The following is a 13,658-nucleotide window of genomic DNA, read 5'->3' on the forward strand; positions in this document are numbered from 1 at the left end:
ATTAATTTATTTATCTTTTTATTATATAATTTTTTTAACATTCTTTCAATTTTATATCAAGTAAATTAATTATGAATTTCGAATAAAAAAGTTCACCACAGTTCCCTTGCTAAAATTTTCCAATGTGGCGCTCCCGGATTGAAAGTTCGTTAAGGCGCAACGCGTGCGCATAAGATGATCTACATTAGAGTGTCTTTCCTCTAAAGAGTCTGTGGAATGCACATCGGTGGCATGCATTGGTATGTCAGTGTCTGTTCGGTTGAGTAGGAAGAAACTGAATGAGAGAAGCAATTTGGAAAGTCTGTGGAGCAGGACAAAAGGAAAAGTGAGACATGGGCACGACATAACGGGTCGTATAAATCATCCGTCGGGTCGGCCAGTGGCCTTTAAGTTACTATCCGCTGTATTGGATGCTTTGAACAGACCGGTACTCTTTTCTCCGAGTATCCTCTTTCTCTCTCAATCGTTTACCGACTGACGATTGACCGACCGTCGACTCCTTAAGCCCGTTTCACACGAGCGATTTTTATGAAACCTCACGTTATGTCTCATTGCAAGTTCAAATACACGCGCGAAAATTTTATATAACGTTGAATTGCTAACAATATAACAAACGAATAATTTCTTCAAGATAATAATTTCTTTAGTGTGATCGATGTTTGATTGTCCTTATTTATACATGATTATTTACGAAGAATCGAAAGTTTTATGTGTAAAATTTCATCCGAATACTATGTGCATAAAAATATATTTTAAAAATATACTTTTCGTAATTATTGTTTTCCTTAAATTTAAATAAAGGAATTTATAAATCAATTCAATAATTAAAAACTATTTCTCAATATGTTTGCTATTTCAGAAATACCAAATGAAGTGTTGAATGATATAGAAGTTTGCATATAAAAACAGTATGTGGTAATAAATGATTAATGAGATGCAAGTAGGTTGAAGTGAAAAATTTTCTCGAGGACATTTTCAACGTTATCGATAGCAGTGTTTTGTTAGTGTCACGGTCAGAAGCTACAGGTGGGCCCCCCAATGTGCGCCCTCCTATTGCGACGGGCCTGGAGTTTGCCGCTCAGTTGGGTCACGTGACTCTACACTTTCGAAGGGAATGCCGGTGGTAGGATGAAGGGTGGGGGAGGGACAAGAGGCAGTCCCATGTCCGCTACTTTGCTAAGCTGACGGCCCACGACACGGGGCACACCAAACGCGCCACGAGCTTCGTAAATGCACACAAAGAAGGTCACATCGCGCTGCGTGTATATACATTCGCATATGCGCTCGCGAATGAGAGTGGGTTTCGCGAGTTCGATCGAATCGTGGACAAGTAACGAAAAGAGAATGTGGTCGGATAGTGGTTGTTCTATATATTATTTCTCGTGATCTAACACGGAAAACACGGAAGAATAGAGTGTCGAACAAGTGCCATTATTAAGACGATAGGATGGACGCCTTCGGCATGTACCAAGTGAGTCTGATGATCTCCCGCGGCTCAAAATGGCCTTGGTTTACCGCGATATTTTCCTCGTTCTTAAGATTTCTTACGAACAATTCATCACTATGAAAGATCATAGATGATCGTTGATGGTTATCGTGGGATGACAGATGTCACGATGTTTTTGTTTAGACATACGTGCCACTATTTCTATCTCTTTCTTGTTGTGTGTGTTTTCTCTGATCGCTCGATGTTGCGTGCGTGATGTCATGTCTGGCAACCTAACCTAACTTAAGAACAGAGCTTGTCCCCATCACGCCCATTCCTGGTATTATTCCGTAAACGAGCACCGCTCGTAGTACCCATGTTTTTGTCTTACATGTTTCTTGATCCCGTTCTTTGCAGCTTCTTCCTACCAATTGACAGATCGATGTCTGTGGATGATAGATTGCACGTTATTCACGTAGGTTTTCTTTTGTATGAGAATTAAACGGGACAGTGCATTGATAATTTTATTGGACTGCACTATGCTATTGTTTACAATCTGTGATTATGCCGATACATTGTGATAAAGAATGTATTGCTTTGGATTTAAGATCGTCTGGCATGAACATTAATGTAAACACTTTAGTTTAGATATTTGATAGTGTAGTAATAACAAAGCGAATATGTTGATCATTTTTAATTAATGCAAAAATATCACGATGTATGTCAATGTTAAATTATACAAGATATAATTATATAATATATATAGATTAATTGCATAGATTTTATTATCAAAACATTTTAATATTAATTATTGATAAAAAATGTGCAATATGAATTAAAATGTAATATAATTATATAATCAATATAATATAATAATTAATTGGATTTTCTTTTCTTATATAGTTTTCTCAAGGCCTGACAGGCAGGCCAGAGTTATACCAAAAGTCCAACAGAAGCAGCCATTCGAGTGACACAAGTTCAGCATATAGTGGTTCAGACACTATGACATCTGTACAAGGATCATTAGATGCAGATCCAGATGCAGATGATGTTGATCTATCAGGACTTGTCGAATCCATAGTGGATAGTGATGAAGAAGAAGATCTTGCAGAAAGCATGGATGTAATTAATTTTTTTTAAACAATGTATTTTTAAATACATAAACTAAAAATAATAAATTACTTTTTTTTATTTATAGAGCTTGACTGTCCGTGATCCTGTCAGAGAATGTTTAGAAAAAGATCCTATGGAAAGGACAGAAGATGATATAGAAACACTCTTAGAATTCACACAACAATTAAAGGCCTTTACAAATATGACTTTGGCAGTAAGAAGAGCGCTGTGCGCTGTCATGGTATTTGCTGTAGTTGAACGTGCTGGTATGATAGTTTTGAATGATGGAGAAGAATTAGATAGTTGGAGTGTGCTTATAAATGGTGCTGTGGAAATTGAGCATAGCAATGGAGAAATTGAACAACTGCACCTTGGTGACAGTTTTGGAATTTTGCCCACTATGGAAAGACTTTTGCATAGAGGTGTTATGAGAACAAAGTAAGTTTTATATTAGATATATATTATTATTATTATTATTCATGAAATAAAAACTTCATTAAGATTATTTATTTATTTTTTAGATGTGATGATTGCCAGTTCGTTTGTGTTACTCAGGCAGATTATTTCAGAATTCAACATCAAGGAGAAGAAAATACAAGGCGGCATGAAGAAAATGGGAGAGTAATTCTAGTAACAGAGTTAAGAGGTGCTTTAGATGGCGGAGCACGCAGAGGTCATGTAGTTATTCGCGGAACTCCTGAACGTTTAATGTTACAACTTATCGAAGAAAACAGTATTACTGATCCTACTTATATAGAAGATTTCTTATTAACCCATCGAACATTTATTGATAGTCCCTTGTTAGTTGCAAGTCAATTGCTAGAATGGTTTGATCAAGCACAAGTCAGAGATAGAGTTGCCCGTGTAGTACTTCTTTGGGTAAATAATCATTTCACTGATTTTGAAACTGATCCTGCTATGATGGAATTTCTAGAAGCGTTTGAAGCTGGATTAGAAAGAGAAAAAATGCAAGGACAACAAAGGTATATTTTAATCTGAATTTATTTTTTTGTATAATTAAAAAGTATCATTCAACAATTTCAATAAATTGTCAATAAATTTTAGATTATTAAATATTGCGTGTGCAGCAAAAGCGAGAACGCGGAATGTAACATTAGCAAGACCAACTAGGGATGAAGTCTTACATTTTAGTATTTTGGGAGGGTATGAAAGGGGTTTCGGTATTTTTATTTCAAAAGTGGATAAAAAATCAAAGGCTGAAGATGTTGGTTTGAAACGTGGTGATCAAATTTTAGAAGTAAATGGACAAAGTTTTGAACACGTGAATCATGCCAGAGCTCTTGAAATTTTAAGGGGATCTACTCATCTTAGTATAACTGTTAAATCAAATTTACTTGGTATGTGGTATCTTATAAAAATAATAACTTATGGATTATATTTCTTTTATACGAGCAATGAATTACTGTTGTAGCGTTTAAAGAAATGCTTCAGATGCCAGATGATTCGCCAAGACCGCGGGGAAGAGCAAACAAATCCGAAATTTCAAGATTACAATCAGATCCACGTGCGAGGTTGTCAACGCATGTGGATACAGTAACTCCAGTAAATCCATTGAATCCTTTGGTGGGTGGTGTACCATTATTAATTCCTGATTCTAACGTTTCTCCTTGTAAAGACGCTAAAAAGGAACATAAAGGATTCATGACTCTTGGACCCAAAAAGAAATTACAAAAAGCTCTCATAAAAATGAATATACTGCCAAAGAATACTATTAAGTAAGCTGAAAATATATTTCTCTCTCTCTCTTTTAATTCAAAAAATATTTAAGGAAAAATTTTAAGGATGTATATAATAAATAATTCATTTACAGTGATGGTGTACATGTAGATGATCCTCTTGCACCTCCTCATACACCACCAGGAACAGGAGGACTTGCACAAACTACTAATCTTTATCACTCAAAAAGTAATCCTGACCTTACATCATTGTATTGCTATGATGATTTAAGAGCACCTGACTATCCAGAACATGTTCTAAAAGTTTATAAAGCTGATCAAACTTGTAAATATCTTCTTATTCACAAAGAAACAACAGCACACGAGGTAGATATTTTAATCTACGAAATAAAAGTTTTCTATTCATGTGCTAATTTAAGATAATTTTAGGTGGTGATGCTTGCTCTTCAAGAATTTGGTATAACTGAAGGTAGTTCGAATTTTTCTTTAGCTGAAGTTAGTGTTGGAGAAGGAGGTATGATTAAACAACGCAGGTTACCTGACCAATTGCAAAATCTTGCGGAACGAATTGGTTTAAGTTCTCGATATTATTTAAAAACTAATGGTATTTCGGAGACTTTTGTAGCAGACGAACAAGCGCCAGAACTCATACGCGAATCTCAGGTTCATTTCTTACAATTAAATGCAGTTGAAGTTGCAATTCAATTGACTCTACAAGATTTCAGTATATTCAGGTAAATTAATGATATTATTCATTTTTTTGCAACTTTTTTTTACAGAATGGAAATATATTTATATCTTATTATTAGGCAAATTGAATCTACAGAATACGTGGATGATTTGTTCGAATTAAAGAGTAGATATGGAGTGCCAATGCTCAGGCAATTTGCAGAACTAGTCAACAGAGAAATGTTTTGGGTTGTGACAGAAGTTTGTTCTGAACACAATCTCGTTCGACGTAGTAAAATAATAAAACAATTTATAAAAATAGCAAGTAAGTTTTTTAGCATTTACAATCATCGATTGAAATATTTATATTGTATAAGCTTTTTAATATTTTCTTATTTATTACAAACAGGACAGTGTAAAGAATGTAAGAATTTCAATTCTATGTTTGCAATTGTATCTGGTTTGGGTCATGGAGCTGTATCCAGATTAAGAGCTTCTTGGGAAAAACTGCCAAGTAAATATCAAAGGCTATTTAGTGATCTTCAAGAATTAATGGATCCTAGCCGTAATATGAGTAAATATCGACAATTGGTAGCATCTGAACAAACGCAACCTCCCATAGTAAGTTTCTATCTCTCATTATTTTAATTATCTTATTATTCAATTACTTTGTGAATAATGAAATAATATGGAATATTTTTTTTCTTTTCAGATTCCATTTTATCCAGTAGTGAAGAAAGATTTAACATTTATACATCTTGGTAACGATTCTAGAGTGGAAGGTTTGGTGAATTTCGAAAAGTTGAGGATGATCGCAAAAGAAGTAAGAACATTAACGAATATGTGTTCTTCGCCATATGATTTATCGATAATGTTAGAAAGAGGTGGCCAACCACCTAGTTCTGCTATGGTTGCGTTAAATCAAATGACAACTGGCAATCAAGGTAATTTAATTCGATTGTGTAAAAGTAGAGCCAGATATATGATAATTCATTTTTACTAACAGTGTTACAATGTCCAGGAGGACAGACAGCTACGGTGAAAAGACGAAAAAAATCTACCGCTGCACCGAATCCGAAAAAAATGTTTGAAGAAGCACAAATGGTTCGAAGAGTAAAAGCATACCTTGCCAATATGAAAGTAATAACTGACGAGGAGCGGTTACACGCTTTGTCTGTGGAATGTGAACCTCACGCGGGAGCTGCCGCAGTAGCTGCGGTACCTCTTAATGCGAGCAGAGGGAGGAGACATCCTTCTCCTACTCTATCGACTACAAGCAGTGCCAGCAGCACTAGCGAAGGTAGAAAGAGTATACAAGGTAGGATTTTATTTGTTGAAATTTGATTTAAATTTCATAAAGCGACAAGTATTAATTATACTATAATTTTAGGTACAAAGTTCGGAGCAGCATCGCCACAAGCAGTACGAAAAATGTTGGCGCTTTCCGACCCCCATAAAACTCGTCCCTACCAACCAAAACATTGTCCACCGCCGCTTCCAGTGCCGGGATTGGCATTACATTCCAGCGGACTGGAGCCTAGTCCCGGTGCACCTAGGAGAGTAGGATCTGGTAGCCGAGTTCCTATGCATGAGAGATCCCATAGCGATACTCCTTCCAGTTTACCACCACCTGTCGATCTCAGTGCTGAAAGTAGTAGCGTAACCAGCCTGAGCAATCTTCAGCCATTAAGAAAAACGTTGACCAGTGGTAAGTTGATTAATTTCGACACAAATGAAATGGTTCGAAGCGAGATGCTGTCAATCATCGTTTGATATGCATTATACATACATACACACATGTACACGTGAATACTTTATAGTGTCAAGTTTTTTTCTGTGTCTCTATACATTTTGCTAGCTTTAGATCGATAAATCACACGGTGCTTCTTTTTATTTTTCTTTTGAACGTTGTTTTATTGCGACACACGAAAGAGCAGACACATCTCGTGAAGTACCATTAAATGCACCTTTCATTGCTCGTGACCGTACACACTGGTCAGGTCTCGCAAATTCTAAGAAACTATCTCATTTTATATGCACGCTGCACAGCCGTTTACGCAATTCATAAATGTTCCATGTTTATATTTAGCTTATCCATTTTACACGCATCTTGTACGTCGATTACCGTAGCTCGCGCTTTTTTTCAATCAATATTATCATCCCGTGTTATACACATCACGGTCCTGATCCCAGGGCGAAGCACGTCTAGCTTCAATTTAGAATAATCACCATGGGACATACGGACGCGTGAATCATCCTTCAGTAATTTAATCTTATTGCTACAGTCTTGTTTATGTTTTCTTTCTAATCACTTTTTATCAACAATTTATAATAGATAGTAATTTCAATTTTTATAAATTTTCTTAATACTTTTCTCAATTCAAATATTAATTTAATTATAGGAAACAATTATCGTTATCTGGGAATCATCCTTTTGATGAAATCTCATTTTTCAGGATACTTAATATATATATATACAATTTTTTTTCAATTTCAATCTTTTCTCTTCGATATAACACGCAACTCATTTTATTATTAGAAATAGTTAATATAATAGTCGTTTACAGAAAGACGATCTCTGGTAGGCGTGCATCGAAAAACAAACGCTGTGCGAGCGCGACTTTTAATCGCGATATTTTCGTAGGCGTTACTTGGCGTGTTTGTTGTGGCTCTGATTTTTCAAGTGAGAGAACGAGAATGAGAGAAAGAGACAGAAAGAGAGAGTGTTGCGGATTATGCGTCTGATGAACGCGATTAATATTTGTTAGATAATTAGCAGTTAGCGGGCGCATCAGGGCGAGAACTGGGCTAGAATGTGTAGTGATAGAAGTGTCTTGGGGACGTGTGCGTAGGTTCGGTGACGAGCAGTGACAGTGGTCACAGTACGCAACTGGACAGCCACAGCGGAAGCAGCGTAGAAGCTGGTGGTAGTCCACCGCCACCTCAAAGACGGCACTCCGCTATGCAAGGTACGTAAACTTGAACCAAAAGAGATCAAATAATTCCACAAGCTCGTGCTCATTATTCCTCTTGTTTCCTTTTTTTGCCCGCTCCGTAGATCGTAGTTTAGAAGGTAGAACCAAAGAAAGAATCTGGAGTGGTCCAACAAGATGAAATTGCCTTTTTTATTTTTTTTTTTTTTTAATTTCTTTTTTTATCTTTTACTTATTACTTTTTTTTAAATTAAAACGTTATCGTTGTTGATGACACGTATATATCGTGTATGTGATTGACACAGTAAATTGAATTGCGTGAAATACGTTTCGTGGTACGATTGTTTCAATGAGTCTCTGTTTTCCTTTTTTTCTCTGTTATAATCGCAAAAGTGATCGTATAAAAGAAAATTCTTTTCTTTTCTTTTTTTTTTTTTTTTCCAGTAGTGTGTGACGTATCGTTATATATTTTTTGTAGTTAGTTAAACGAGAATGATTCGTTTTGAAAACGTGTGATATTTGTTGTATACGTCTCTTGATGACTTATATATGAGTATCCTTCGAGTAACTATCTATTTTTTCATTTTATTTATTTATTTATTTTTTTTTTTAATTTTCTTCTTCCCCTTTTTTTCTTTCTCTCTCTCTCGTTTGATACTGAAGTAACTGAAATATTTTCTCATTACAGTTTGCCGTTACACACAGTCGTAATCCGTTTACTCCTTCGAATCATTCGTTTCACTGTCGGGTCACGATTAGATTTTAACGTTGAAAAGAAATACGTATGTCCCATGGCCACTCATCTTCGTTTTTCTTTCTATCTAATAATAGTTAAGATCAAAGAATTCCGTGCAATTTAAGCTGTAGTTCATAATATTACATATATTATAGATATATATACGTACACTTTCTTTCTTTTTTTTTTTTTTTTTATCCTTTCCGGTAACATTATTTATTTATCGTTTAGCCGAGCGTTGCGCCGATAAAACGTATATAGGTAAACGTGCTTTATAGCCGCTTCTTCTATCCCGGGAGTTCCAATCGCTTTCAGTACATTTATCGCTTAAAGCTTTTTTTCACAGAGACTCGCTTCTTTACGCAGGGGCATTATTCATGCATACACGCATACATAAATATTTATAGTATATAACTTCGACCCAATTTTTCGCGATCTGTTACACTCGCGGTACTCACTCTAGGAATCTTCTTCCTTCACGTTCATAAAGGAAGTCGAAGTTTATTTCTTTCCTCTTTTCTCTCTCTCTCTTTTTTTTTTAATTCATTCTCTCGAATAAATTGTACAAACCTGATTGTATAACGTTGTATAAAAACATTGTACATTTCTAAGATTTGTTCATCCTATCCATCCTCCCTAGACGTCTCTCTTTTCTCTCTCTCTAAATGAAATAAAAGAAAATGGAAAGGAGGAAAATGATATCACCGACGGTGAAACCGGTGTGTCATTGTAAATTTTGTAAAGAAACATTTCGTATGTGGCCTGTGTGTGGTGCAGGGTCTGTTTTGAGAGGTGGTGCACCTCCGTTCCCTCACGCGGTAGCAGTGTTACCTCCGCTTCCTGCCAACCACAACCAGAACCACAACCACAATCATCATCACCACCACCACCACCACCACCACCATCACCACCACCAACATTATTACGATCATCACCATCACCAACCCCAAAATCCTCAAGGTGAGTCCGCGATTGTCTTGCCTGTCTTGAGTTTCTCTCTATCTCTCTTTCTCTCCTGCAACTTGGGCTGATCTCTCTTTTCTTCCTTTTTTTTTTTTCTTTTCTTCCTTGAATCTGTAGAAACTGTTCGTTCGACTCTGTAACTGCGTTGCTTCCGGATATCCGTAGAATTATGCATGAAGTAGTTGTATGACCATTAATGTCTATGGCGATGGATCTGGTAGAGCGCAGTTAATTAATGAATGGGAAATGAGACACTGTACTAATCTCTTGGATATAGAGAGATAGAGAAATGGTTGACATTGATAATACCTATCGACCGGAAGCAACGTGTTGGGCTTTGAGGCATTCATTGATATATACGTATATACGTATTATATGTATACACCGATGCTTAAATCCGTATTAATCGCTTGCTCGAAGGGTTGGCGTGTGCACGCTAATAATCACGTGAGTATCATTGCCTGCTCTACACGTGTACGATGCAGGGAGGTCGTGCGTGCGTATAGAAAAGGTGTGCGTTGCATCGATCGTGTGTGATCTCGGTTTTTATTTCCCTCCCCCCCTCTTTTTTTTGTATTTCTACCGTGTTTCCTCGGGATTAACGGAAAACCGAGGCTTCTTTTCAGGGTATATATATACATATTAACTGGTTTTCTCTGCTTTCCTTTTCTTGGGTTGACGGTGAATAACGTGTATGTTGTACAGTTTCCTCGTAAATCCGGCTCATCTCTCTCTCTCAAGAGAGAGAGAGAGAGAGCGTGTTCTGAACGACTGCGACTTTTTCAACAGAAATAAATTCTACTTAACATCGATGAAAGATTTTCTTGCTAACTTTTTTTTCAGAAGATGAATTTATTCTTCGTTTCGTAAGATATTTTCTTACTTTTTTTAAATAACAAAACGTTGATCCATCTTACACGATACAATACTTCTGACAATCCCGTCCAATATATTTCAATTAAAAATATTTTCAGATATCCTGTAAACTTGCACATTCGAAACGTATTCGTTGGCTCTAGAAAGCAACTGTTAGACTAGTTGAACGTTTCCAGTCGTGCTCGTTCAGAATCGCAAATGGCGATGAATTACATGGCGGAGGATAAGGGTTAGAGCGGTTGTTGAGCAGCAAAGATTGGCAGGGGTGTGAGAGATCGAGAGAAAGAGAGTCGAGGGTTTTCAGGTACTACGGGATTAGGAGTAGGCGTGGGCCTAGGAGTGCCGGCGGCTCTTCCACCCCCAGGAGCTGGGACTACGATTATGACGACGATGACTACCATGACTACCATGACGTCGATGACGACGATGCGTCCAGGAATCGGTAGCGCGCAGTGCCGTCAACCGCCTGCTTACAAAGTTGCGGCCCAGATGGCAAGGTTGCACAGGCTTGGCCGTGCCCACAGCCACGAGGGTGTTACCTACAGGAACGACCATGAAGATGGTACAAATGAAAAAAACAATCGTTAAAATACAATCTAATCTCTACCAAGTTTTTTTTTTCTCTAGACGTGTAAATACACTTTTTTTTCTCTCTCTCTCTCCTCGAATTTAACATATATAGACGTAATTTTTTTCGTCCTCGAGGCTTGCGCTCCCCACCACTATCGATAATAACGGTGGTGGGAGTGATACCTGGATAGAATTTCAGTGAATCGGTAGTTTTAATCGGGTTAAATGAAGAAATGTTGAACATATGTTCATATTGTTCGATATATATATATGTTTGAGATTAATTTTAAATTAAAGAGGAGTTTTATTTTAGTTTAGGAGTTTGATTTTGAGATTATCGGTATGCGATATGAGTATTATAGTATTACGACAGAGGTATGCATAGCTTTCGTTAAGATTCAATTAGGATGCACAGGAATGAATAAGTTGGTGTTGATGCAATGGATGGTGAGGATAGAGAGTGAGTTGAATAGTAATTAACGTTTTCTTTGGAGGAATGAAAATTTTAGTAAATATTTGTATATACGAAGGACTGTTCCTTATAAAAATATTAAGTGTATATATATATTTTCTTTTTTAAACGAGTAATTTACCTTATAAATTGTACTTACATTATTTATTCCCAAATGAGAAAATTATTTAAAATACTATCGTTTAATAGTATCGTTAATTTTTTATTATTTAGATAGATTGATTAAATGAATTATTAGTGAAATTATTATTTAAGATGCTTTTAAATACATCAAAGAAATCAAACTAGTATTATCGATAAATGCATCAGTCCCATCACTTTTTATTGATGGATTATTAATGCACGGAGAAAAATGTTAATTATTTTTTATCGTTCCACTTGTTAATCGCGCAATATTCAATCTTTCATTTCGTGCTTTGCTGCATCGAATGGAATCGTAATTTAAAATCGCGTGTCATGAAGATTTATGCCAATAATTTTTTAAATTATTTCACGATTACCGAATTCGTTCGATAACATTTTTCACCGTGAAGATCGACGTCACGATGAACTCGATCAATTCTTCTCGATCTACACGAATCGTAGGATAGAAAGCTCCAGTTTCTCCAACCGTACCGTGTAAAATTATCGAACGAAACACGTTTTTTGCGAAAATTTTCTTTCCTTCAATGGACGATCTTATGCTAATGAGGCAATACGCCGATCTCTTTCTACCTTTAAGACACTTCTATATCGATCGAGTACGATGTATGTATGGAAATCCACACACCAAATCGATCGACGATTCCGGAAAAGAATCGTCTTTGTTTGTTGTTCGATGTACTACATGTTTTTCATATTTATCTCTCCTCGATGATCGCAGCATATTGTAAATAACGACCCATATACGTATTGTTCCACTTGTACATTTTTAATGCAAATTGCCTGTGTAACCATGCATTATCCGTGTGCATAACTCAAATTTCGTATTCCTTCTCATATATTTTATATATATTTGTCTCTCGATATATATCAATTTTGGTTTCTTCTTTTTATTTTCATTTTCATTTTTTTTTTTTTTACTCTTTTTTTTTAGCATCATCCAGCGCGTTCATTGTGTTTATGTACAAATAAATACGCATCCTTGGCCAGGAATTTGTTGTGCATCTCGAACGAATTATAAATTGTATCGATGTACTCTTGTGGCACTCGCTGTTTTACAACTCGTTACGACCGAAATCGTCCGATTCCCGAAGGATTGCAATTTTATGTTTCACATTTGCATATTGTATAGTTTCGTGTCGAGGCATGTCGAGCTTGCTTGCGTTCCAATTTTTCTCTTTTTTTTTCTCTCTCTCTCTCTATTTGCACGTCATGTCACTCCACGATCCTTTTTTATTCGATTTTTGATTTTTGTGAATATATATACGCGGAGGGATTTAAAATTAATTGAAATTCAAATAAAGCCAATCGTCACGTTTTTGCGAAATTATCTTTTATTGGCTATCATGAAAATTTATTCTACAAAACCACAGAATTTACAGAATATCGCACAGAGTAATTTATAATAGAAATTACGTACTGTTTGTACGCTTCACTTAAATTTCAATTTCGATTTAAGTCTCTCCTCGAATAAATAGTTTTTTTTACAGATTTATTTACGGATAGTTTTTCTACGATAATTTGATAGATGTAATTCTTTGCTTCTTTTCGAATAAGAACGTCTACTTTGGCGAATATAATTTTTATTTCTGATTCTTTTTCTCTAAGAGTTTTCTTATGCCATTGAAATTGTAGTTTCTGTACAAAATCTATGTAAGTATGCATTGATAGATTTCACGCATTTAGATGATGTATTTATTTAGTTAGAAAAATAGATGAAGAAATAGAATACATATAGAAAAGTATTTAGTATAATTCATTCTGTAGCTTTAATTCGTAATATTCATAGTCTTTAGAAAAAAACATTCCATCCAAAGTTGAGAAATTACACTTTCGTGTGATACAATTTTCAAATAATTTATATATCCCTCTCTTTCTAACCTTATTATTATTATTATTTTAATCAGAATTACACTACTGGGGAAAAATAAAATAACAAGTTATAAATCAAACATAGCAGGTATTACCATTGAAAACGTATAAAAATTTAAAGATTCAGCCAAGGTAGACAAGTCTCGTCGTAAAGTATACTTGCTCTATAACTTCAAATAAGAAAAAATAA

At 35.6% G+C, this 13,658-nt stretch overlaps 1 protein-coding gene across 29 annotated transcripts in view; it reads left to right on the forward strand.

The window, feature by feature from the left end:
• LOC107995623 (rap guanine nucleotide exchange factor 2) overlaps positions 1 to 13,658 on the forward strand; it is a 190,168-nt gene that overhangs the window by 170,961 nt on the left and 5,549 nt on the right. For 9 of the 29 annotated variants that reach the window (XM_062073898.1, XM_062073900.1, XM_062073913.1 and 6 more), the window contains 15 exons: positions 2,330 to 2,548; positions 2,625 to 2,977; positions 3,061 to 3,522; positions 3,605 to 3,897; positions 3,972 to 4,275; positions 4,371 to 4,602; positions 4,666 to 4,970; positions 5,046 to 5,230; positions 5,315 to 5,526; positions 5,618 to 5,849; positions 5,912 to 6,223; positions 6,296 to 6,613; positions 7,758 to 7,874; positions 9,352 to 9,534; positions 10,718 to 10,975. In XM_062073898.1, coding sequence (XP_061929882.1) covers positions 2,330 to 2,548; positions 2,625 to 2,977; positions 3,061 to 3,522; positions 3,605 to 3,897; positions 3,972 to 4,275; positions 4,371 to 4,602; positions 4,666 to 4,970; positions 5,046 to 5,230; positions 5,315 to 5,526; positions 5,618 to 5,849; positions 5,912 to 6,223; positions 6,296 to 6,613; positions 7,758 to 7,874; positions 9,352 to 9,534; positions 10,718 to 10,975 — 3,985 coding nt within the window. Of the gene's footprint in view, positions 1 to 809; positions 1,472 to 2,329; positions 2,549 to 2,624; positions 2,978 to 3,060; positions 3,523 to 3,604; positions 3,898 to 3,971; positions 4,276 to 4,370; positions 4,603 to 4,665; positions 4,971 to 5,045; positions 5,231 to 5,314; positions 5,527 to 5,617; positions 5,850 to 5,911; positions 6,224 to 6,295; positions 6,614 to 7,757; positions 7,875 to 9,351; positions 9,535 to 10,717; positions 13,642 to 13,658 lie in introns of those variants that run through there. The other 20 variants (XM_062073914.1, XM_062073918.1, XM_062073923.1 and 17 more) reach the window with 11 other exon arrangements.

This window comes from Apis cerana, linkage group LG4 (assembly GCF_029169275.1).
Source record: "Apis cerana isolate GH-2021 linkage group LG4, AcerK_1.0, whole genome shotgun sequence".
In the NCBI taxonomy this organism is placed as follows: domain Eukaryota; kingdom Metazoa; phylum Arthropoda; class Insecta; order Hymenoptera; family Apidae; genus Apis; species Apis cerana.